We start from the raw sequence: 22,426 nt of genomic DNA, 5'->3' as shown, positions 1-22,426 counted from the left end.
ATACTATTGGTATAAATGGTGCCATTAATGTACCCTGAGATGATTGAATTAAGTGTGGGAAGTACCTCTTTTTTTACTACTGCAGCTCAGAAGCTGCAAGGAAGAAATTCTTCTGCATTGTCATCTGCAGCCTTCTCTTATGATGACCAGAGAAGAGTTCTTCAAATTATCATTCTGCAAAATCTTTAGTATTTCTTCAGCTTCTTTTTAAAGTGTCATCTGCATTATTTGGATTTTTACTTGCCCATTTTACTGCCAATTTTTTTATGCTTGTTCTTCATTAACTAAATGATACAGAATATAGAGGGATTATATTGTCATTTAGAAACTTTTAAAATCTGATTTTAATATTGTAGATATTATTTATGACACATGCAGGCTCACAGTCAGATAAGACAATACTGTCACATTATTTTCATATGAGAAAATAACTATTGACCCTCACATTTTTGTGTAGCCCCATGAAAACAATTCCTTCCCCAAAGAGGCTGACTCCTCTGTACCATGATCACAATAGGGTGCATAGAGGGTTGGTCTGAGAATTTTCAGACAGAGGAGTCTTTAGGTTTCTCCAGCCTCCTGCTGTACAAGTTAGGCCCCACTACTTGTAGTGGCATATGTGTATAGTTCTGAACATTTAAAGTTTTCCAAGGGACGCTTTGTTTCAAATAAATTGAAAAGATTGATGGGGAGACAACTTAAATATTAAAAACCATCAGATAATTTTAAGTGTGTTTAAATTTTGGAGATCTGTTCATAGCCTCAATGCTTTGCTGGTAATATTGTTTCAGTGTGTGTTGAGATTTCACAGCCTTGACACTCGGCTGGAAGCATTAAGTTCTTTGACAAAAGTTATCAACTTTCCCTTATAAGGTAGAGATTGTCTTCTGTTTTATCTTCCATTTATAGATTTGAAGTAAGAACGCAAGCAATATTCAGAGGTGAAGAGTCTTACAGGATTATATTGGGGTCTCTCTCCCTATCCTGGACACATTACTCAAACTCTCTCTGGAGAGGGCCTTCAAAAATTAGGCTCCTGTTTGCTTGCTTAAATTATTCTAAAGCAGTGGTTCCCAAACTTGTTCCGCCACTTCTGCAGGGAAAGCCCCTGGCGGGCCGGGCCAGTTTGTTTACCTGCCGCATTCGCAGGTTCGGCCGATTGCAGCTCCCTGTGGCTGCGGTTCGCTGTTCCAGGCCAATGGGAGCCGCTGGAAGCGGTGGCCAGTACGTCCCTTGGCCCTTGCTGCTTTTAGCAGCTCCCATTAGCCTGGAGCGGCGAACCGCGGCCATTGGGAGCTGCAATCGGCCGAACCTGTGGACGTGGCAGGTAAACAAACCGGCCCGGCCCGCCAGGGGCTTTCCCTGCATAAGCGGCGGAACAAGTTTTGGGAACCACTGTTCTAAAGGTATCTGAGTGAGTGAGTGTAGATGTTTGATTCAGTACATATAGTGTGGCCATACGCTTCCTCTTGTTAGAGGTTCCACAAAGAAAAGCATTAAGGTTTGGGATATCTGTATAGATTCCTCTTTTGAATGTGAAGGCCCTGTGCCAAAGTTGATCAACTCTTGGACACATGGTGCACTGAGACCTTGAAATGGTATCTGCTGAGGATTCTAAGTATATTACAGTGAGATGCTTGGAGTGCTTTGAGGATGTTTGTCTTAAAGCAGATGCCTAGCTGGCATCCAAAGTGCAGCCTTACATCTCTGCTCTGTGGAGAGAGGTTTCAATGCAGATAGGAACATCAGTAATGAACTACCCTTGGATCCAAAGTCCACATATCAACACAGAACCACCTTTCATTGAAGGATACTTCAAGACCATGGAGTTCAAGGTAAGTGGCACTGGCTTAGAGCCTCAACTATAAGTAATAAGGTGCATGAATTCCGATTTCTTGTGAAAGTTGTTTTGAGATACCGTTGCATTTCCACACATTGGTGCAAGTAGCTTTGATGCTTTAGAACTCCAGACTGGTGACTCTTGAGCAGAATTGCATCACAAAGCTGAAACTCCATGTACAGGAGTTGATGTAACAATGCTTCTGCATAGACAGAATTAATGCTATTGCATGTAAGTGGGGATGTACTGCTCCATGATGCTTGTGTTTCCAAGGTGAGAGGTGTTCTGTTATTAAATAGAATAGAGACACAAGTGGCTGAAGTAATGAGACCTGAAAAAGAGCTCTGTAGCTCGAAATCTTCTCTCACACCAACAGAAGTTAGTCCTCCACCTTATCTCTCTAATAGGTCTGACATGGCTACAACAACACTGCATATGTTAAATAGAATTATCATTGTTTGTCATGCCTCCTTGCTAGGTACCATCAATTTTAGCTGCTTCAATCCCGATAGTCAAGGCATTGAACTTTTGCTAAGTTATCTTCGCTCAGAGCTGCCTCACAAAGCTGGACCTCCCCCCCCCCCTTCAATACTGAGAAGCCTTGAAGTGAGGATCATAACTCAAACCCTGTTTGTCCAGTATAGACAGAGTTGTCCCATGAAAAATTAAGCCATCTGTGCTTTTCAGCCTGAGATAAGTAGCTTTGATGCAGGACTTCCTCAGTTTGCTGTTAGTAGCCAAGACATTACTCTATTTTCATTTGTACTACGTGCATCATAAATATTGAAACTTGGTAACATTGATCCTGAATTGTCCTGTAATGCTTCATGGTAAATCATGTTTCATGGGTTGCAGAATCTCAACATGTCACCTCTCCGTATAAAGTCAAAATACTGATGTAACAGGAACCTGGCAGTGTTTAGTGTGGCTTCAGATCACTTAAGAACAGAGGAGAATTTCTACAGTGTGTATGAACTAGTTCACCAGAATTTTTATTCTTGTTTTTCTGGCCTTTTGAAAGGTGATAGTGAAGAATAATGTAGCAGCAAAAACATCACAATTAGAAACACATATAGCAGCTTCCTTCCGTGTTCTTAAAATAATCTCAACTTAGAATCTTCTCTTGAGGCATTATTAATTTAAGCTTCTTGGCCTGGATATATCCCAAATAAGGTTTCTGAGCCCTGCTGCAGTAGAGTTAAGAAATTTGGGAGAAATTCCTTCTCCTGCTGCAAGGATAGAAGAGGTTGCAAGGAAAAGATGGCGATAATCTTCCAGGTCTCCGTCTGACTTAAACATCTTAATAAGGACTCGGAAGGTCTTCTGCAGGTTGGAAAATGCAACCACATCTACATCTATTTATTGCTGGCCCAGTCCATGATTACCCTGAGGGAAGAGAATGATGTCCTCAAAGGTTGAAATCCTAGAACACTAGAAGAGCTGTACAGAAGCACTGGTGTTTGGGAACCTTCTCTTGCTTAAAGGACATTGTGTGCAGCTAGGGACTGTTGCAGTGGTGGTATAGCTATGCCATGTTTGGAATACTTTTCTCCCTTAATACTGACCTTTTCCTGTGAGACTACAGCCATTTGAATTGTCTGCTGGTTGGCTAGTGGTGTAAACTACTAAGAACGCGCATCCTCACAGAGGAACCTGGAGAAGAGAGATTCAGAGATTCTGCTTTCCTGCAGATTCTAGCTATTGATGGTGATCTGTTGCAATTAGTCTGGGGGCATGGCTTATCTGTGTTGCTCATGAAATCCAGTAGAAGGCGTGGCACATGCATACGCACAAATGTTATTGTGGGAACTGGTCCGCTGCTCAGTTAGGCTGATTGTATGAGTGAGATGACTGGTGTCTTGCTGAGGAAATTCAATAGAATACAAGGTGAAAGGATGAATTTTAAATAGGCATCTCTTCCTTTTTTCCCCAGCAGAAATGTAGGTTTCAGCAACTAGGATACTTAGGTTGCCCTTGAAGGGAGGGTCAACAGACTGTGCCTTCTGAACACTGTTTAGAGTTTGAGAATTTTCTTAGGCAAATAAAGTCCTCCTTTGGAAAATACTGAGTCTAAAGCAGATATCATAGATGGATATAGTCTAAACTGGAGTCAGATGGTCAGATTTTGACACCCACCTTGGTCCCTGTAGGGTGAGTTAAGGGATTGAGGCGGCATAAAACAGCTCTAGAAACTTCTGATGAGACTGGGGGAATTTTCTCCCAGCAAGGGAACTGAGGAGGAACCTGGTCTGACTTCTGAGAATCCCTTCACAAACCTTGGTCTACTTGGGGTACCAGGGGTGAGGATGAAGATGTGAGGGACTTGTTCAGGGATGTGAAAAGGATTGAGATTCTGAGCAACGATGCTCCAATCCTAAATCAAACAGTGAGATGGATGTCTACAAAACACATTTCACCTGCCTACTTTGACTACCCCAAACGTTGCTGAAAAGTTTCTCCAATTATTTGGAGAACATTTGAGAGGGCTATAAAAATTAATGAGAGAAATTACTAGGGCCAGATGTTTTACTTACTTTTTTAAATTGCCTTGGGGCAGTGTAAAATTTATAATTCATAATTTCCTTTTTGGTTTGGTAAATTAGTATTGTAATTACTTGTGTTCTGGTGGTGTCTACAGTCACCAACAAATGTTTTTGGCTCTATTGTGCTTGGCATCGGTACAGTTTCTTTCCTGAGAAGAACAGATTGGAAAAAGGATGTCTCTGTTAAATATTCAACATCCCTGCCCTTTCAACTGATCTGTAAGAATTCACAGTCAGTGTTTTGAGACTCCCGAAAGGTCCTTCAACAAAACTAGGAAAACCAGACTTAATATTCCAGATCAATGTTCAGACAAACCTAGCACAAGATGGGGTGTTAGTTGGTGTGAGCTACAGACCACGAAATCACACTAGGGAACAGGATGACTCCAGCTTAAGTGACTAACTCTACTATGTAGGGAAAAAAGCTGCATGATTATGGGACTTCACTTTGAGTGACACATGATGGAGGTCTCATGTTGCAAGTACTAAAACATCCTTGGAATTTCTAAACATTAGAGATGACAGTTTCATAACTCAAAAAGTGTTACAGCCAACAAGAGGGTATTGATTTAGACCCTTTCTTAACAGATAAAGAAAAACTGATCACAGAATGAAAAATTAAAGGTTGCTTAGGTACATGTGGTCATGACTTGATCACATTTATAATGTGCAAGCACAATCAAGTCCAGATCAGTAATATACTTGGTGCTGTATTAGGGCCAGTTTCACAAAGCTGAAAACAATTTAAGCCAAATCAGCTGGGAGGAAGAACTTAATCAGAAAAATGTGAATTATAATTGGTAATCATTTTAAGAACACCTTATTAGATGGCCAAAAAGCCACAATCAAGGAAAAAGGCTGTTGGTTTAAAAACTGACCTGGTTTGGAGGGGAAGTGAACACAGCTATAATAAATAAATAAATTACATAAAAACAAATGAAAGAGGAAGTTGATAGTAATGAAGTTAGGAATTGCAGAAAACTGATAAGGGAAGAAAAGGGGGACAATGCAAAATCTATGGCCAGCAGTGTTAAGGAAAATAAGGAGATTTTTTTTTAAATATATTAGGAACAAAAGGAATCCTGGTAATGGTATTGGTCCATTACTAGATGGAAATGGTAGAATTATAAATGAAAAGTCAGAAGTGTTCAATAAACATTCATGTCCTGTCTCTGGGGGAAAAACCAGAGGATGCGGTCTCATCATATGGGGTTGATAACACTTTTTCCTTCCACTGGTATCTTTGGATGGTTAAACAGAAGCTACTAAAGTTAGACATTTTTAAAGCAGCAGGTCCAGATAATTTGCATCCATGAGGTTTAAAAGAGCTGGCTGAGGAGCTCACTAGACCATTAATGTTGATTTTCAATAAGTCTTGGTGCACTGGGGAAGTTCCAGGAGACCTGAGAAAAGCTAATGTTGTGTCAGTTTTTAAAAAGGATAAACAGGATGATTCAGGTAATTATAGGCATGTCAGCCGGACATCAATCCTGGGCAAGATAATGGAACAGCTGATGTGGGACTCGGTTAATAAAGATTTAAAGGAGGGTAATGTAATTAATGCAAATTGACATGGGTTTATTGAAAATAGATCCTGTCAAACTTATAATGGTATCAAGTTTGGGTGATAAGTGTAATAGTGTTGATGTAACAGACTTCTGTTAGGTGCCTGACTTGGTACCATATGACATTTTGATAATTATATTCTAGTTGGGTTTTTTTTAATGTGGCACACTGAATAGATTAAAAATTGGCTAACTGATAGGTCTCAAAATATAATTGTAAATAGGGAATCGTGATCAAGTGGTGCCTTTTCCAGTGGAGTCTATCAATAATCAGTTCTTTACCCTGTGCTATTTAACATTTTTATCCATGACTTACAAAAAACATTAAATCATTGCTGATTATGTTTGAAGATGACACACAAATTGGGGGAGTAGTGAATAAAGAAGCGGACAAGTCACTGATTCAGAGCGATCTGCATCGCTTGGTAAACTGGGCACAAGCAAACACTATGCATTTTAATATGGTTGAATGTAAATGTTAGGGCTGTCGATTAATTGCAGTTAACTCACGTGATTAACTAAAAATTAATTGCAATTAATCGCAGTTTTAATCGCACTGTTAAACTATAGAATACCAATTGAAATTTATTAAATATTTTGGATATTTTTCTACATTTTCATATATATTCTCTGTTGTAATTGAAATCAAAGTGTGTATTTTTGATTACAAATATTTCCACTATAAAAACAATAAAAGAAATAGTATTTTTCAATTCATATCATACAAGTACTGTAATCAGAGTAGCAGCTGTGTTAGTCTGTATTCGCAAAAAGAAAAGGAGTACTTGTGGCACCTTAGAGACTAAAGTTAGTCTCTAAGGTGTCACAAGTACTCCTTTTCTTTTTGCAAGTACTGTAATGTAATTGTCGTGAAAGTGAAACTTCCAAATGTAAATTTGTTTCGTTACATAACTGCATTCAAATACAAAACAGTTTAAAACATCAGTCCCTACAAGTCCACTTAGTTCTACTTCTTTTTCAGCCAAGCGCTAAGACAAATAAGTTTGTTTACATTTACAGGAGATAATGCTGCCCTCTTATTTATAATCTCACTAGAAAGTGAGAGCAGTAATTTGCATGGCACTCCTTGCAGCTGGCATTGCAAGGTAGGTACTTAGGTGCCAAATATGCGAAACATTCGTATGTCCTTTCATGCTTCCGCCACCATTCCAGACGATATGCTTCCATGCTGATGATGCTCGTTTAAAAAAAAAGCATTAATTAAATTTGTGACTGAACTCCTTGGGGGAGAATTGTATGTCCCCTGCTCCATTTTACCTGCATTATGCCATATATTTCATGTTATAGCAGTCTCGGATGATCACCCAGCACATCTTGTTCATTTTAAGAACACTTTCATTGCAGATTTGACAAAACATAAAGAAGGTTCCAATGTGAGATTTCTAAAGATAGCTACAACACTAGACCCAACATTTAAGAATCTGAAGTGCCTTCCAAAATCTGAGAGGGACGAGGTGTGGCTTGTGCTTTCAGAAGTCTTAAAAGAGGAACAGTCCAATGGGCAAACTACAGAACCCGAACCGTCAAAGAAGAAAATCAACTTTCTGCTGGTGGCATCTGACTCAGATGATGAATAAACAGGCATCGGTCCTCTCAGCTTTGGATTGTTATCGAGCAGAATCCGTCATCAACGTGGACGTGTGTCCCCTGGAATGGTGGTTGAAGCATGAAGAGACATAGAAATCTTTATTGCATCTGGCACGTAAATATCTTGCGACTCCAGCTACAACAGTGCCATGAGAATGACTGACTGTTTTCACTTTCAGGTGACATTGTAAACAGGAAGCGGACAACATTATCTCCTGCAAATGTAAGCAAACTTATTTGTCTTAGTGCTTGACTGAACAAGAAGTTGGACTTGCAGGCTCTAAAAGTTTACATTTTTTATTTTTGAATGCAGGGTTTTTTTGTGTTTTTTTTTTTTTTTAAAAAAACATAATTCTACATTTGTAAGGTCAACTTTCATGCCTTATGTAGTGGAAGACATAATGAGGATGACTAGATGTGAAAGCTGCGGTATGTACATGATCCTGGAGGGGGGACCTGGTAAGAGTTTTTTCTGGATGAACTGCCATCTGATAGAGCTGATGGAGGAAAAGATACGAGGTTTGGAGATGCAGGTGGAAAGTATGGTTGAGTTAAGGAAGGGATTTGAGCAGATGATGAAGCAAAGACGTGAGGGATCTGAAGGGAAAAGCTCAGACTTACAGATGGAAACAGGGCTGGGGAATTTTGAGGGGAGACTGGGTGAGGAAAGTGGTCAGTGGAAGCATGTGACTAAAAGAACCAGGCAGAGGAAAAGACTGGCTAGTGAAGGAGAAATAGAGCTTAGGAACAGGTTTGCAGAGTTGGAAAATGAAGAAGGGGCTCAGCAGGTAGTCGCTGAAGGTGGAAGGGCAAGGAAGAAGAGAAGAGCAGCTAGTCCTATAAGAAAAGAGGAAGAGTCAATGGAGACTACACCAAATATGAGCCCCAGGAGGATAAAGGATGGGTTGAAGAGGATTATAAGGGAGAATGGGAATGGAAAGAACTTGCAGCCAGAGGGAACAGGGGAGAGACTGGAGAATAGCACTGTCACCAGAAAAAGGCAGGTCTATGTGATCAGGGACTCTTTATTGAGAAGAATAGACAGGCCTATATCCAGAACCGATCCAGAGAATAGAAGGGTGTGCTGTCTTCCGGGTGCTAAGATACGGGATGTAGACCTGAGGTTGAAAAGGATTCTAAAAGGAGCGGGAAAGAATCCCCTAATTATCCTTCATGTGGGAACAAATGATATGGCTAGATTCTCGCTGGAAAGTATTAAGGAAAAGTATGCTAGGCTGGGGAAGACGCTTAAGGAAATTGAGGCTCAGGTGATCTTTAGCGGGATCCTTCCTGTTCCTAGAGAAGGGCAACAAAGGTGTGACAAGATTATGACTGTCAACAGATGGCTTAGGCAGTGGAGCTATAAGGAGGGCTTTGGGATGTATGGCCACTGGGATGCATTCATGGACAGAGGACAGTTCTCTTGGGATGGACTTCATCTGAGTAGGGAAGGAAATAGACTTCTAGGATGGAGGCTGGCACAACTAATAAAGAGAGCTTTAAACTAGGAATTAGGGGGAGATGATTGGGAGATGTCCAGGTAATCTCTATGCCAGATTTTAGTATTGAGAGGGAAGAAGACGAAGTAAGAAAGGATACAGCCGTGGGTAGGAGAATGTATCTAAGGAGGAAGGGCAGTGTGGATACCAGTCTAATAGGTTATTCTGGCTGTAGAATGACTGTGCCTAATAGGGTCCAAAATGTGAGCGAGGCCAAACAGCAAAAATTAAGATGTTTGTACACCAATGCAAGGAGCCTAGGTAACAAAATGGAGAAACTAGAGCTACTGGTGCAGGAAGTGAAACCAGATATTCTAGGGATAACAGAAACATGGTGGAATAGTAGTCATGACTGGATTGAAGGGTATGTGCTGTTTAGGAAAGACAGAAATAAAGGTAAAGGTGGTGGAGTAGCACTGTATATCAATGATGGGGTAGAATGTAAAGAAATAAGAAGCAATGGAATGGATAAGACAGAGTCTGTCTGGGCAAAAATTACATTGGGGAAGAAAACTAGTAGAGCCTCCCCTACAATAGTGCTTGGGGTGTGCTATAGACCCCCGGGATCTAATTTGGATATGGATAGAGCCCTTTTTAATGTTTTTAATAAAGTAAATACTAATGGAAACTGCATGATCATGGGAGACTTTAACTTCCCAGATATAGACTGGAGGACCAGTGCTAGTAATAATAATAGGGCTCAGATTTTTCCTAGATGTGATAGCTGATGGATTCCTTCATCAAGTAGTTGCTGAACCGACTAGAGGGGATGCCATTTTAGATTTAATTTTGGTGAGTAGTGAGGACCTCATAGAACAAATGGTTGTAGGGGATAATTTTGGTTCAAGTGATCATGAGCTAATTCAGTTCAAACTGAACAGAAGGATTAACAAAAATAAATCTGCAACTAGGGTTTTGATTTCAAAAGGGCTGACTTTCAAAAATTAAGGATATTAGTTAGGAAAGTGGATTGGATTGAAGAACTTACGGATCTAAAGGTAGAGGGGGCCTGGGATTACTTTAAATCAAAGCTGCAGAAGCTATCGGAAGCCTGTATCCCAAGAAAGGGGAAAAAATTCATAGGCAGGAGTTGTAGACCAAGCTGGATGAGCAAGCATCTTGGAGAGGTGATTAAGAAGCAGAAAGCATACAGGGAGTGGAAGATGGGAGGGATCAGCAAGGAAAGCTACCTTATTGAGGTCGGAACATGCAGGGATAAAGTGAGACAGGCTAAAAGTCGAGTAGAGTTGGAGCTTGCAAAGGGAATTAAAACCAATAGTAAAAGGTTCTATAGCCATATAAATAAGAAGAAAACAAAGAAGAAGTGGGGCCGCTAAACACTGAGGATGGAGTGGAGGTTAAGGATAATCTAGGCATGGCCCAATATCTAAACAGACAGTTTGCCTCAGTCTTTAATAAGGCTAAAGAGGATCTTAGGGATAATGGTAGCATGACAAATGGGAATGAGGATTGGAGGCAGATATTACCATATCTGAGGTAGAAGTGAAACTCAAACAGTTTAATGGGACTAAATCGGGGGGCCAAGATAATCTTCATCCAAGAATATTAAAGGAATTGGCACCTGAAATTGCAAGCCCATTAGCAAAAATTTTTAATGAATCTGTAAACTCCGGAATTGTACTGTATCATTGGAGAATTGCTAATATAGTTCCTATATTTAAGAAAGGGGAAAAAAATGTGATCGGAGTAACTTCAGGCCTGTTAGTTTGACATCTGTAGCATGCAAGGTCCTGGAAAAAATGTTGAAGGAGAAAATAGTTAAGGACATTGAAGTCAATGGTAAATGGGATAAAATACAACATTTTTTTTTTTTTTTTTACAAAAGGTAGATCATGCCAAACCAACCTGATCTCCTTTTTTGAGAAAGTAACAGATTTTTTTAGACAAAGGAAACGCAATTTACCTAGATTTCAGTAAGACGTTTGATACCGTGCCACATGGGGAATTATTAGTTAAATTGGAAAAGATGGGTATCAATATGAACATCGAAAGGTGGATAAGGAATTGGTTAAAGGGGAGACTACAACGGGTCCTACTGAAAGGCGAACTGTCAGGCTGGAGGGAGGTTACTAGTGGAGTTCCTCAGGGATCAGTTTTGGGACCGATCTTATTTAATCTTTTTATTACTGACCTTGGCACAAAAAGTGGGTGTGTGCTGATAAAGTTTGCAGATGATACAAAGCTGGGCGGTATTGCCAATTCAGAGAAGGATCGGGAAATCGTACAGGAGGATCTGGATGACCTTGTAAACTGGAGTAATAGTAACAGGATGAAATTTAATAGTGAGAAGTGTAAGGTTATGCATTTAGGGATTAATAACAAGAATTTTAGATATAAGCTGGGGATGCATCAATTAGAAGTAACAGAGGAGGAGAAGGACCTTGGAGTATTGGTTGATCATAGGATGACTGAGCTGCCAATGTGATATGGCTGTGAAAAAAGCTAATGTGGTTTTGGGATGCATCAGGAGAGGTATTTCCAATAGGGATAAGGAGGTTTTAGTACCGTTATGCAAGGCACTGGTGAGACCTCACCTGGAATACTGTGTGCAGTTCTGATCTCCCATGTTTAAAAAGGATGAATTCAAACTGGAGCAGGTACAGAGAAGGGCTACTAGGATGATCGGAGGAATGGAAAACCTGTCTTATGAAAGGAGACTCCAAGGAGCTTGGCTTGTTTAGCCTAACTAAAAGAAGGTTGAGGCGAGATATGATTGCTCTCTCTAAATATATCAGAGGGATAAATACAGGAGAGGGAGAGGGATTATTTAAGCTCTGTACCAATGAGGACAGAAGAACAAATAGGTATAGACTGGCCACCAGGAAGTTTAGACTTGAAATTAGATGAAGGTTTCTAACCATTGGAGGAGTGAAGTTTTGGAATAGCCTTCCAAGGGAAGCAGTGGGGGCAAAAGATCTATCTGGCTTTAAGATTGAACTCGATAAGCTTATGGAGGAGATGGTATGTTGTGATTTTGGTAATTAATTGATCTTTAAATATTCAGGGTAAATAGGCCTAATGGTCTGTGATGAGATATTAGATGGGTGGGATCTGAGTTACCCAGGAAAAAATCTGTAATATCTGGCTGGTGAATCTTGCCCATATGCTCAGGGTTTAGCTGATCGCCATATTTGGGGTCGGGAAGGAATTTTCCTCCAGGGCAGATTGGACGAGGCCCTGGAGGTTTTTCGCCTTCCTCTGTAGCATGGGGCAAGGGTCACTTGAGGGAGGCTTCTCTGCTCCTTGAAGTCTTTAAACCACAATTTGAGGACTTCAATAGCTCAGACATAGGTGAAGTTTTTTATAGGAGTGGGTGGGTGAGATTCTGTGGCCTGCGTTGTGCAGGAGGTCAGACTAGATCAGAATGGTCCCTTCTGACCTTAGAATCTATGATAAAGAGATTGCACTACAGTACTTGTATTAGGTGAATTGAAAAATACTATTTTTTTTTTTACAATGCAAGTGCTTGTAATCAAAAATATAAAGTGAGCACTGTACACTTTGTATTCTGTGTTGTACTTGAAATCAGGATATTTGAAAACATAGAAAACATCCAAAAATATTTAAATAAATGGTATTCAATTATTTTTTAACAGTGCGATGAATCACAATTTTTTTTAATCGCTTGACAGCCCTAGTAAATGTATGCAGCTATGAACAAAGAATGTAGGCCATGCTTACATCATGGGGTATCTATCTTGGAAGGCCATTACTCTGAAGAAGATTTGGAGGTTATGGGGTTATGGTAGATAATCAGCTGAGTTCTCAGCGTGATGCTGCAGCTAAAAAAGTTAATGCGATTGGATGCTAAATGGGAGAATCTCGAGTAGGAGTAGAGATGTTCTTCTACCTCTGCATTTGGCACTAATACAACTGCTGCTGGAATATTGTGTCCAGTTCTGGTGTCTCCAATTGATCAATATCGTTCTTGAATTGTGGATTGTTCAAAGGAGCCATGAGTATGACTAAAGGATTAGAAATAGACTCAGAGCTCTATCTATCTATCTTAACAAAGAGAAGGTTAATGGGCAAATTGATTACAATTTATAGGTATCTACATGGGAAATGAATAAGTAATAATAGATTCTTCAGTCTAGCAAAGAAATGTATAACCTGATCCATTGGTTGTATGTTGAATCTAGACATACATTTACGCCTTATTTCCATTTTCAGTTTAGCAATGAAGATAATTAACCATTGGGATAATTTATCAGGGGTGGTTGTGGATTCTCCCTTACTGACCACTTTTAAATCATCATTTGATTTTTTTCTAAAATATTTGCTCTGCGGCTATTTTGGGTAAGTTCTATGTCCTGTGTTATACAAGAGGCCAGACTAGTTGATCACACTGGTCCCTTCTGGCCTTAGAATCTGAATCTATGAAAGCTTTAGAAGAGATGATTTACAATATTTACAATACAGTTCTGTGAAAGCTAGGGGTGGTGATTTACAATATTTTCTAGGTTACTTCTTGTATTTTAGGTAAATGAGAACCATACATGTTATAACTTGAACATCTTGATCACTTTTCGTTTTTAATAAAATACGTTGTGCCATCTGGTATAGAGGAACAAAACTATCTATAAATCGATATCCTATTCTTCTGTTCCAGGTTCTCTGTGAAGACTCTGATTGATCGTTCCTGTTTTGAGACTATTGATGATTCTTCCCCTGAATTTAATAATTTTGCAGCCATTTTGGAACAGATTTTAAGTCATCGTCTGAAAGGTACATTAATAATTCTCCATTTTCCAGTTGTTATACCCTCTTAGTTTAAAAAAAAAACAAAAAAAAAACCCACAGTGGAGTATGCACTATGATCAGTGAATTTTATGCTCAAAGTTTAAATGGAAACCAAGTGTTTTAAGCTGAGTTTCGCTGATGTAAAACTGCGGTATAGTTATGTTTCTATCAATGTCAGGTTGCTAGTAATCACATCATGTCACTTGCTCTAGAACCCATCTTTGGAGTGTCAGAGAAGATATGGCAGCTCGTACATGCAACCAGATCAGGAGAACTAATACAAGAAGTTTTTCTGTGAAGTGTGTACACAAAAGGATTTTCAGTTTGTTTTGAATGTTTGTGTCCATCAGTACAATCCAAGTCTTGAATGTCCTTGGCTAGTCTCATGCCTAATGAACATCCCAAAAGTTATCCTACAGAGCTCCAATTTCCATGTGGGAAATGCCTGTTCTAAATAGATATTGAATAGTTCAAAGTTTCATTATTTGCTTTCCATGCAGTGGTCATGTGATTGTGACTGGGCGAATAAACCCGCATTGGGACAGGAGGGTTTCAGGAGCCATTCTAGGCCCAGGAGATTCTGCTTCTCTGCACCTGCAGTCTCCTCTAGCTGGAGGAGAAGCTTTTAAAAGGGAGCCAGACAGCTCAGAATAGGAAAACAAATCTATTCTGAGAACTCCTGAGCAAGGGCACAAAAGTCCTTATTGCAAGGGAAGGACTAGTAAGCAGCAGGAGAAGGTCCAGGGTGGAGACCCAGGTGAGAGGTAGCTGCAAACTTTCTTTTTTGGGCTCTGGGCTGAGTCCTGTGCCGGGAGCCTGACTATAGTCAGGGGTTTATCAGGGACTGTTGCTTGCCTGAAAACATGGATAGAGGGAGAGTGGGGTGCAGCCCAGGAACTTGGATCAGTGTGCAGCTGGGACTAGTGTGCAAGAAATGAGGCTACTAGCTGAGCTGAACTGGGCTGAATATTCAGTTGTTTTATTATTTTTCATTGGACTTTAAGAGAAATACTTTGAGGCCCTGTGAGAAGAAAGTGGTAGGAAGTGGCCCAGGAAGGCAGCCCCAAAGCACTCCAGAGAGTTTGCTATTATTGCCTCTTGTAGGGCCTTGGGTTGACATCTGGTGGAGGCGGAGGGCCTGGGCTCTCCTACCAACCATTCTTTCTGTGGAAGGGGCATAAACCTCTCTCTTCCCTCCTCCCATACCCATCCTTGGAGAAGAAGATGATAGGCACTCCTGCAGTTGTGTATAACAAGGATGTATTGAATAAATGTAAAAGGACCTGTGGAAGTATTGAGTCTTCATGCTACAAAGAGACAAACCATATTTTTGCAGAAGCGTAATAAGTGTTTACGCTATCTGAAGGACAGTAGAACCTTTCTATAGGTAAAGAAAGGGTCTCTGGTTCTCATAAAATGAATCATGACCATGAGTCACGCTTAGGGTTGCCAGGCATCTGGTTTTTGATTGGAACGCCCAGTCAAAAAGGGACCCTGGCAGCTGGCCAGGCTGCTAAATGTCCAGTTGGGGGTGAAGCGGGGCTAAGGCAGGCTCCCTGGCTCTGCGCAGCTCCCGGAATGTCTGACTCCTAGGTGCAGGGGCGGCCATGAGGGCTCCATGCGTTCCCCTTGCCCTGAGCACCGGCACTGCAGTGGGGGCGGTACTTGTGGGAGAGGGCAGCACTCAGAGCTGCCTAGCTCTGCATCCACCTAGGAGCCGCAGGGACATACTGTCGCTTATGGGAGCTGCCTGAGGTAAGTGCTGCCCAGAGCCTGCACCCCCTCCCTCCCAACACCCTGCCCCAGCCCTGAGCCCCCTCTTGCACCTAAACTCCCTCCCAGAGCCCACACTCTGCATTCCTTCCTGCACCCTAACTCTCTGTCCCAGCCCAGGGAAAGTGAGTGAGGGTGGCGGAGAGCGAGTGACAGAGGGAGGGTGGGGCTGGAGTGAGCAGGGGTAGGGCCTTGGAGAAGGGGCGGGGTGAGGCCTTGGGGCAGGCAGGGCAAGAGTTTGGTTTTGTGCGATTAGAAAGTTGGCAACCCTAGACAAGCCATCTGTGCAATGGTGACTTCTGGAGACAAACTGCTTCCTCTTAGGAATTGGAATTACTAGTTTGTGCTATGTACAGGTTAAGTTGTTCATGTTGTCAAAGCGTAAATGGTGCTTTTCAATGAATATTATTAGAAAAAATGTTGGTTTGAGTCATGAGATGCCTGAAAGTACAATTCTACGCTGAGAAAGAACTTTAAAATGTCATTTTGGGTGTTTCTCAGCTATTTCTCAATGATTTATAAACTGAGCATATTAGATATATAAAACAACACTTTTATACCTTCCAACTCCATAAGCACTAAACAGTTCTTGGTCATTCCCTCTGGGGAGGGTGGCCCTGTCTGGGGAACCCCCTTTTACCTGTTGTTCTTTATAGTAAAGTGGTCATCGTGGGATTAACTGCATTACATAGAATATTAGGGGATGGAGCCATGCTATACCCCTCTCACGCCCTCCCCCAAACGCTTGGTGGTTGTTCAGTTGAATAAAGCAGCAAGTTATCAGCCTGCAGTCCTGTAAGTGGTGGTATTTTTGTTGCACTGTGCAGTCCTGTTACAAACCCTCCAGTACAGCAGTCCTTGCTTTGCCTATTTCTGGATAGAGTAGATGGAGTCTCTGGCTGACTTGTCTCCACAGTTTTCCCAGAAGCCCACGTCGTGGTGGTGAAATAACATTTTCAATTAATTGAATTTACTTAATATTTCAAAATATTTCATTGGTGACTGCAACTTCAAAAATTGTGTTCTTGTTCAGTGATGGTTTTTAAACATTGTGAACTGTATAAGAATTGGATTTCTAGGTGGTCAGGATACAGTGATGGAAATTCTACATGTATACAGCACATCCAGGTGAAATGATGATAATACTATGAACCAGTGAATTTCATATTCCATCTAATTTGTAAGTGTACTAAGTCAATAAGAAGATACTTATTTACCTTTTCTTGTGAGGTTATCTTGCAGTCACTGCATCAGTCAGTCATGGCTTTTATAATTGGGTGGCTCTGCACTAAAAATGAAGATGTCCGTTCTAGTGATAAAGAACGTTTAATTGCACTTTTCGTTTTGAAGTCTCATTTTTAGTCTGATTGAAGTAAATGAGGGAAATTAGCAGTTGTCTTATAAGTGGACAGGTTCTTGCTTCCACCAGATTTTGTTTTCTTAAGCACATCAAGGTAAACGCTCCCAGAGGATTCCTGGTGGCTCTACGGAACATGAAGGCACAGTTCCCTTTTGCTCCTGAGCCGTTGTGCAAAATCTGGCTCCACCTGGCCCTCTTTACCACCCATCTACTCCCACACCTCCTAAATGCCATCAGACACAACTAAGCTGTTTGCAAGCTTCAGGATAGCAAAAGATTGAAAAAGGACGAGACTGTCTCCCTCCCCCCTGGACAAAATGGCTGCCGAGGAGGAGAGTGGAGCTGTTATGGCCCTATTTAAAAGGATTGGAGATAACACAATTGAAATTAAATGCACCATGTTGACAATGCAAGCTCCAATTGCATCTATTGATTCTTGAAATAGATCAAATATGAGGTATGCAGACTCAGATTTAGCAGAATATGTTATCAATTCCCTGAAAGCAATGAAGTCCTAAAAAGTGATCATGGTGTACTAATTTGAGAATGGTGAGGTTCGTAGAAGGGGCTCCTTGCAGAGACTCTGGATTTACCGGAGGATTATGCCTTTGATATAAAAAGGGAACAGAAACCTTGCCTCTAAACTTGCCCTTGATGCTAAAACAAAATCCATTATTATTCATTTCCTGAAATTTACTTTTAAAGAGTTTGTTATGCAGAAAGCTAGGGAGGAGAAAACTCTGGTGGGGTGCTTCTAATTCTAGGATCATGATTTTTCAGGACCTTGCTAAAGATGTGGAATTCAGGACTGCCTTTAATAATGCAAGGAACATGACTATGTGAAAAGGCCTTAAAAATACTATGACGTTTCCAGTTTTGTTCCATGTAAAGTACAGAGAAGAGACTCATGTTTTCCAAAAGCGTCAAGAGGCAGAAAACTTCCTTAAAGTCTCCTTGTCCATTATATGCTGTCCATTATATGTTCCTGTTTTTTTAAAAAAAAAAAATAGATTTGAGATTTCTTAATCAATTCCTAACAGTATGAAATAATGGCCTGCGGATTAAACTAGTCTCCCTAGTCTCCCCTTTCATTTTTGCTGTTAGAATTTTGAAATTTGCCTTAGTAGAAGGGTTTCTCCTTAGCTTTCTGTGTGGCCAAGATGAAACTCTATTGCTCTTTTGTGGGATAATCCATTAGGTAGTACAATCCAATTAAAATCTGTTTATCCTTTGAGTCCTTTCTGGAGGGTAAACTAATCTGCTTCAACTATTCACCAGTGGGGGTTGCTGCCTTAGAAGGACTCTGGAGTCTTTGGTCTTAGCCTGCACTTCTTTTGGAAGCTGTGGGAAAGTGCAATGCCCTCTGGAAGTAAAACCAGGCACCGACTCTGAGAACTCCATTGCCTCAAGATTGAACGCTACCTAAATCCTGGAATGGAAAGCACTTCTAGGCTCTGACATTGTTTTTTCACTGGTACTAGGACCACATACCTGTTCTCTGGCCAACTATGTGGTGTGGCTGCATTAGCTGAAGGAACAGATCCTCTGGTATGGATTTATTTCCTAGCAGTGCTTTTGGAAAGACTTAAGATATTGCTGAATTGATACCCCATAGTCATAATGTAGAGTACATTTGAAGTCTTTCTATGCATAAGTCTGACTGCTTTGTTCTGCGTGGCCTTTAAATGTATCCACTTTACCTTCTCCTACTCCCCTTCACTTTTTTTCTTTCCTTTTTAGGAGGAAGTAGAGGAGGGGACTACGGGCCAGTGTTGACAGGATATTGGAGGTTAACAAAGTATTTATGCTGCACACTCTAAATGGACTTATGAGTTAGGGTTATTATATCTTACAATGTTAGTAGACTTGCTGGATCCAGTTCTTGTTCTGGTATGACTATAAGGGTTGTAGATGGTTTTGGAAGGGTTGAGTGCATGGTCTGTTACATTTATCCACTGAACCCTTTCTGTTAATGAATTCCCTGCGTATACTCAGCCCTTCCTCTTTCCAGCAATGAGGAGGAGGAAGAGGAGGCAGGGATGTACATCTCTCACCATTCCTCACCCAAACCTGGACCCTTGCAGCACCTAGATGGAAGAGGCTGGCTGGCTGGAAGAGGCTGGCAGGCTCCACGGGTGCCATCTCCCATGGTCCTCCCACCAAACTGGGCATACTTGGACCCATGAGCATTACACAGGGACCAGAACATCAGACCCCCTCAACCCACCCAGGTCCAGAACAACGCAATCACCTTTGCCACCTGCTCCAGCTTCCTCAGAAACACTGGAGGAGGAAGTAGGAGAACCTGAAGATGAGCCTGAGGGCGATACCCTCCCACCTACCAATATCTGCTTTTGTCACCATATGAAACAATAATGCTGCTCCCCACCCCCTTATCTGGAGGTGACTTCAAATTCTTTCAAGATCTGTTTAAATGGGTAGCTGACTCCCTTGACACTGGAGACACAGAGCTACCAGAGATACAGCATAAACTGACTGACATATACTCAAGCTTCTCCATCAGCTAAGGTTGCACTACCCATTAATGCAGCAATTATGGACCCTACAGAAATTGTCTGGTGGACACCAGCCACAGCTTCACCCTCTTTTAAGAGATCTTAGAACAAGTACTATGTACTGGCTAAGGGGGATGAGTTTTTGTTCACCCACCCTACCCCAAACTCATTGGTGGTAGAAGTGGTTAATCAAAGGGGGAAACAACATCAGCTAAGAACCACCCCTTACGATAAGGACTGGAAAAGGCTAGAACTTTTCGGAAGGAAAGTCTACTCATCGGCTACCCTCCAATTCCACATAGCCAACTACTCAGTCTTACTAGCCAAATACACGCACAACATGTTTTCTCAGATGTCAACCTTTATTGAACATCTTCGAGAAGACAAAAAGGAGCGATACAAGGCCAACATTGCAGAAGTTTCCCTCATTGCCAGAACGGCCTTGCAGACTTCTCTCAATTCTGCTGACACGGTGGTATGATCCATTGCTACGCCCATAGTCATGAGTAGGGCTTCCTGGCTGTTCCGTTCTGGGTTTCCCAGGAAAGTTGAAGCAACCATAGAGAACCTACTTTTTGAAGGCCAAAAATTGTTTGCAGGGCGCATGGACGTTTCCTTGCACACCTTGAAGGACTTCCGAGCAACATTAAAGACACTTGGAATCTATTTCCCTGCAAACAAAAAGAAACTGGGCAGATTCTATAATCAACGATTCTGGGCTGTCTCATACACCCAAAGTCAAAGACACTATGACCAGCGCAACAAACAGAGGCAGACAAGACGACAAACACAAGATCAGTCATCTGTCTCAACCATTCACTTTGAGGCAAACGTTTTGAAGTGTTGGTAGAGGACACGAAAACACCACGTTCTCCAATCTTCAGCCCATTTGGGGATCGTCTATCACTATTCTACCCAGTCTGGAAAACCATCACCATGGACAAATGGGTTCTGGAAATTATCCAGAAGGGCTTTCTCTTTTTTCCATCTACCCACTCCCCTTCCCTGTCCCTTTTCAGGGACCACTCCCGCATGCACCTGCTAGAGCAGGAAGTAAACCATCTGGAACTCATACCAGCTCAACACCGGGGCAGAGGGTTTTATTCACATTACTTTCTCACTCAGAAGAAAACAGGTGGATGGAGTCCCTTTCTTGACTTGAAAAAACTAAACAAGTTCATGAGAACACAGCATTTCAAAAGGGTGACTCTAGCAACTATAATTCTGGCATTGGAGAAAGGAGATTAGCTCTCTGCCCTCTACCTACAGGACGCTGACTTTCATGTTACCATTCATCTGGTACACAGGTGTTTCCTGCGATTCACTCTAGGGAACCTGCATTACCAGTACAGAGTGCTCCCCTTCGGCCTGTCCATCACCCCAAGTGTGTTTTCCGAAGTTCTTGCCATCACAGCAGCACACCTTTGCAGACGGAGTCTGATAATCTTTCCCTACTTAGACAACTACCTTCTGAAAGCACCAATACACCAGGCAGCAATCTACTCCCTACAACCCTGTTTATGAACTTAGGGTTACAAATCAACCTTCAGAAATCCACTCTGACGCCCACCCAACAGTTGGACTTTATAGGGGCACACCTCGACTGCCTCACAGCAACAGCATGAATACCCCAACAACGCATTCTTACCTTAACAAATATAATTATAACAGTAAGAGACAGCCCACAAACATACCCCAAAACATGCCAACTACTCCTAGGGCACAGGGTGGCAACGACATTTGTCACGAAACATGCCAGACTCCACATGAGATGCCTACAGGCCTGGCTCTGCACTCTCTATATTCCACACATGCACTCACTTAACAGACTTCTTACAATGCCCAGCAGGGTGAAAGACATGCTCACATGGTGGACACAACATACAAATGTTTTCTCCGGTGTACCCTTCCAACAAAAACCTCCAACAGTAACAGTCACCACAGACACCTCTCTGGTGGGATGGGGGGAACATTTGTGTGACAATACCATCCAAGGTTGCTGGTCCCCAAAGGAGTCCAATTTCCACATAAATCTACTGGAGCTAAGGGCAGTCTGAAACACCTGACAGCACTTTCTCCCTCTGATCCACAACAGGACTGTCCAGATTCTCTCAGACAACTTGGCAACTATGTTTTATGTAAATCGCCAAGGAGGGGCCCGATCTTATCCCCTCTGTGCAGAAGCAGTCCTCTGGCAGTAGTGCATCTCCAACAACATAGACGTCATAGCATCCTACCTGCCTGGTTGCCAGGATGCAACAGCAGACCAATTAAGCAGGAACTTTTCACAAACCCACAAGTGGGAGATGGATCCCGGAATAATAACTATATTCAGACAATGGGGATTTCCCTAAATAGATCTCTTTGCAATGGCCCACAATGCCAAGTGCCCGCAATACTGCTCCCTGGTCGGACTGGAGCACGACTCTGGGAGATGTCTTTCTTGTGAACTGGGAGGCTCCACTGCTGTATGCCTTTCCATGCCCGCTTCTCCCCCCGCCATCCCTCTATTGATCCGTGTCCTTCACAAGATCAAGCAAGACAAATCCAGGGTCATCTTAATTGCACCAACATAGCCCAGACCACCATGGTTTTGATAACTGAAGCAGATGGCTGTGAGACCACCACGAACCCTTCCCCTTGTGCCTCATCTGCTGATTCAGAATGCCTCCGTTACCCCAGCATTTCAGTACTCCATCTCAAGGCCTGGCTAATCCAGAGAGGACAGGACTTGAGACAGACTGTTCTAAGGAAGTACAAGATATACTACCGAACAGTCCACGGCTGACAACACAAATGACATACTTGCACAAGTGGAAATGATTCTGTACTTGATGCTACGACAAGCAGGTTTTTCCACAGTTGGTCTGACTACCCATAATCCTTGACTACATATTGACACTAAAAAAAAAAAAATCGGACCCATCTGCTAGCTTCCATTCTAAGGTGGACGGAGTA

At 41.8% G+C, this 22,426-nt stretch overlaps 1 protein-coding gene across 5 annotated transcripts in view; it reads left to right on the top strand.

Moving 5' to 3' along the window:
* Positions 1–22,426, top strand: part of RUNDC3B (RUN domain containing 3B) — a 153,684-nt gene that overhangs the window by 5,215 nt on the left and 126,043 nt on the right. For all 5 annotated transcript variants that reach the window (XM_038391275.2, XM_043509376.1, XM_038391273.2 and 2 more), the window contains exon 2: positions 13,689–13,804. In XM_038391275.2, the coding sequence (XP_038247203.1) occupies positions 13,689–13,804 (116 nt within the window). The remainder of the gene's footprint in view (positions 1–13,688; positions 13,805–22,426) is intronic.

Source organism: Dermochelys coriacea, chromosome 2 (assembly GCF_009764565.3).
Source record: "Dermochelys coriacea isolate rDerCor1 chromosome 2, rDerCor1.pri.v4, whole genome shotgun sequence".
Lineage (NCBI taxonomy): Eukaryota > Metazoa > Chordata > Testudines > Dermochelyidae > Dermochelys > Dermochelys coriacea.
Note: the sequence above shows the minus strand (reverse complement) of the source record. Positions and strands in the feature narration are given on the sequence as shown.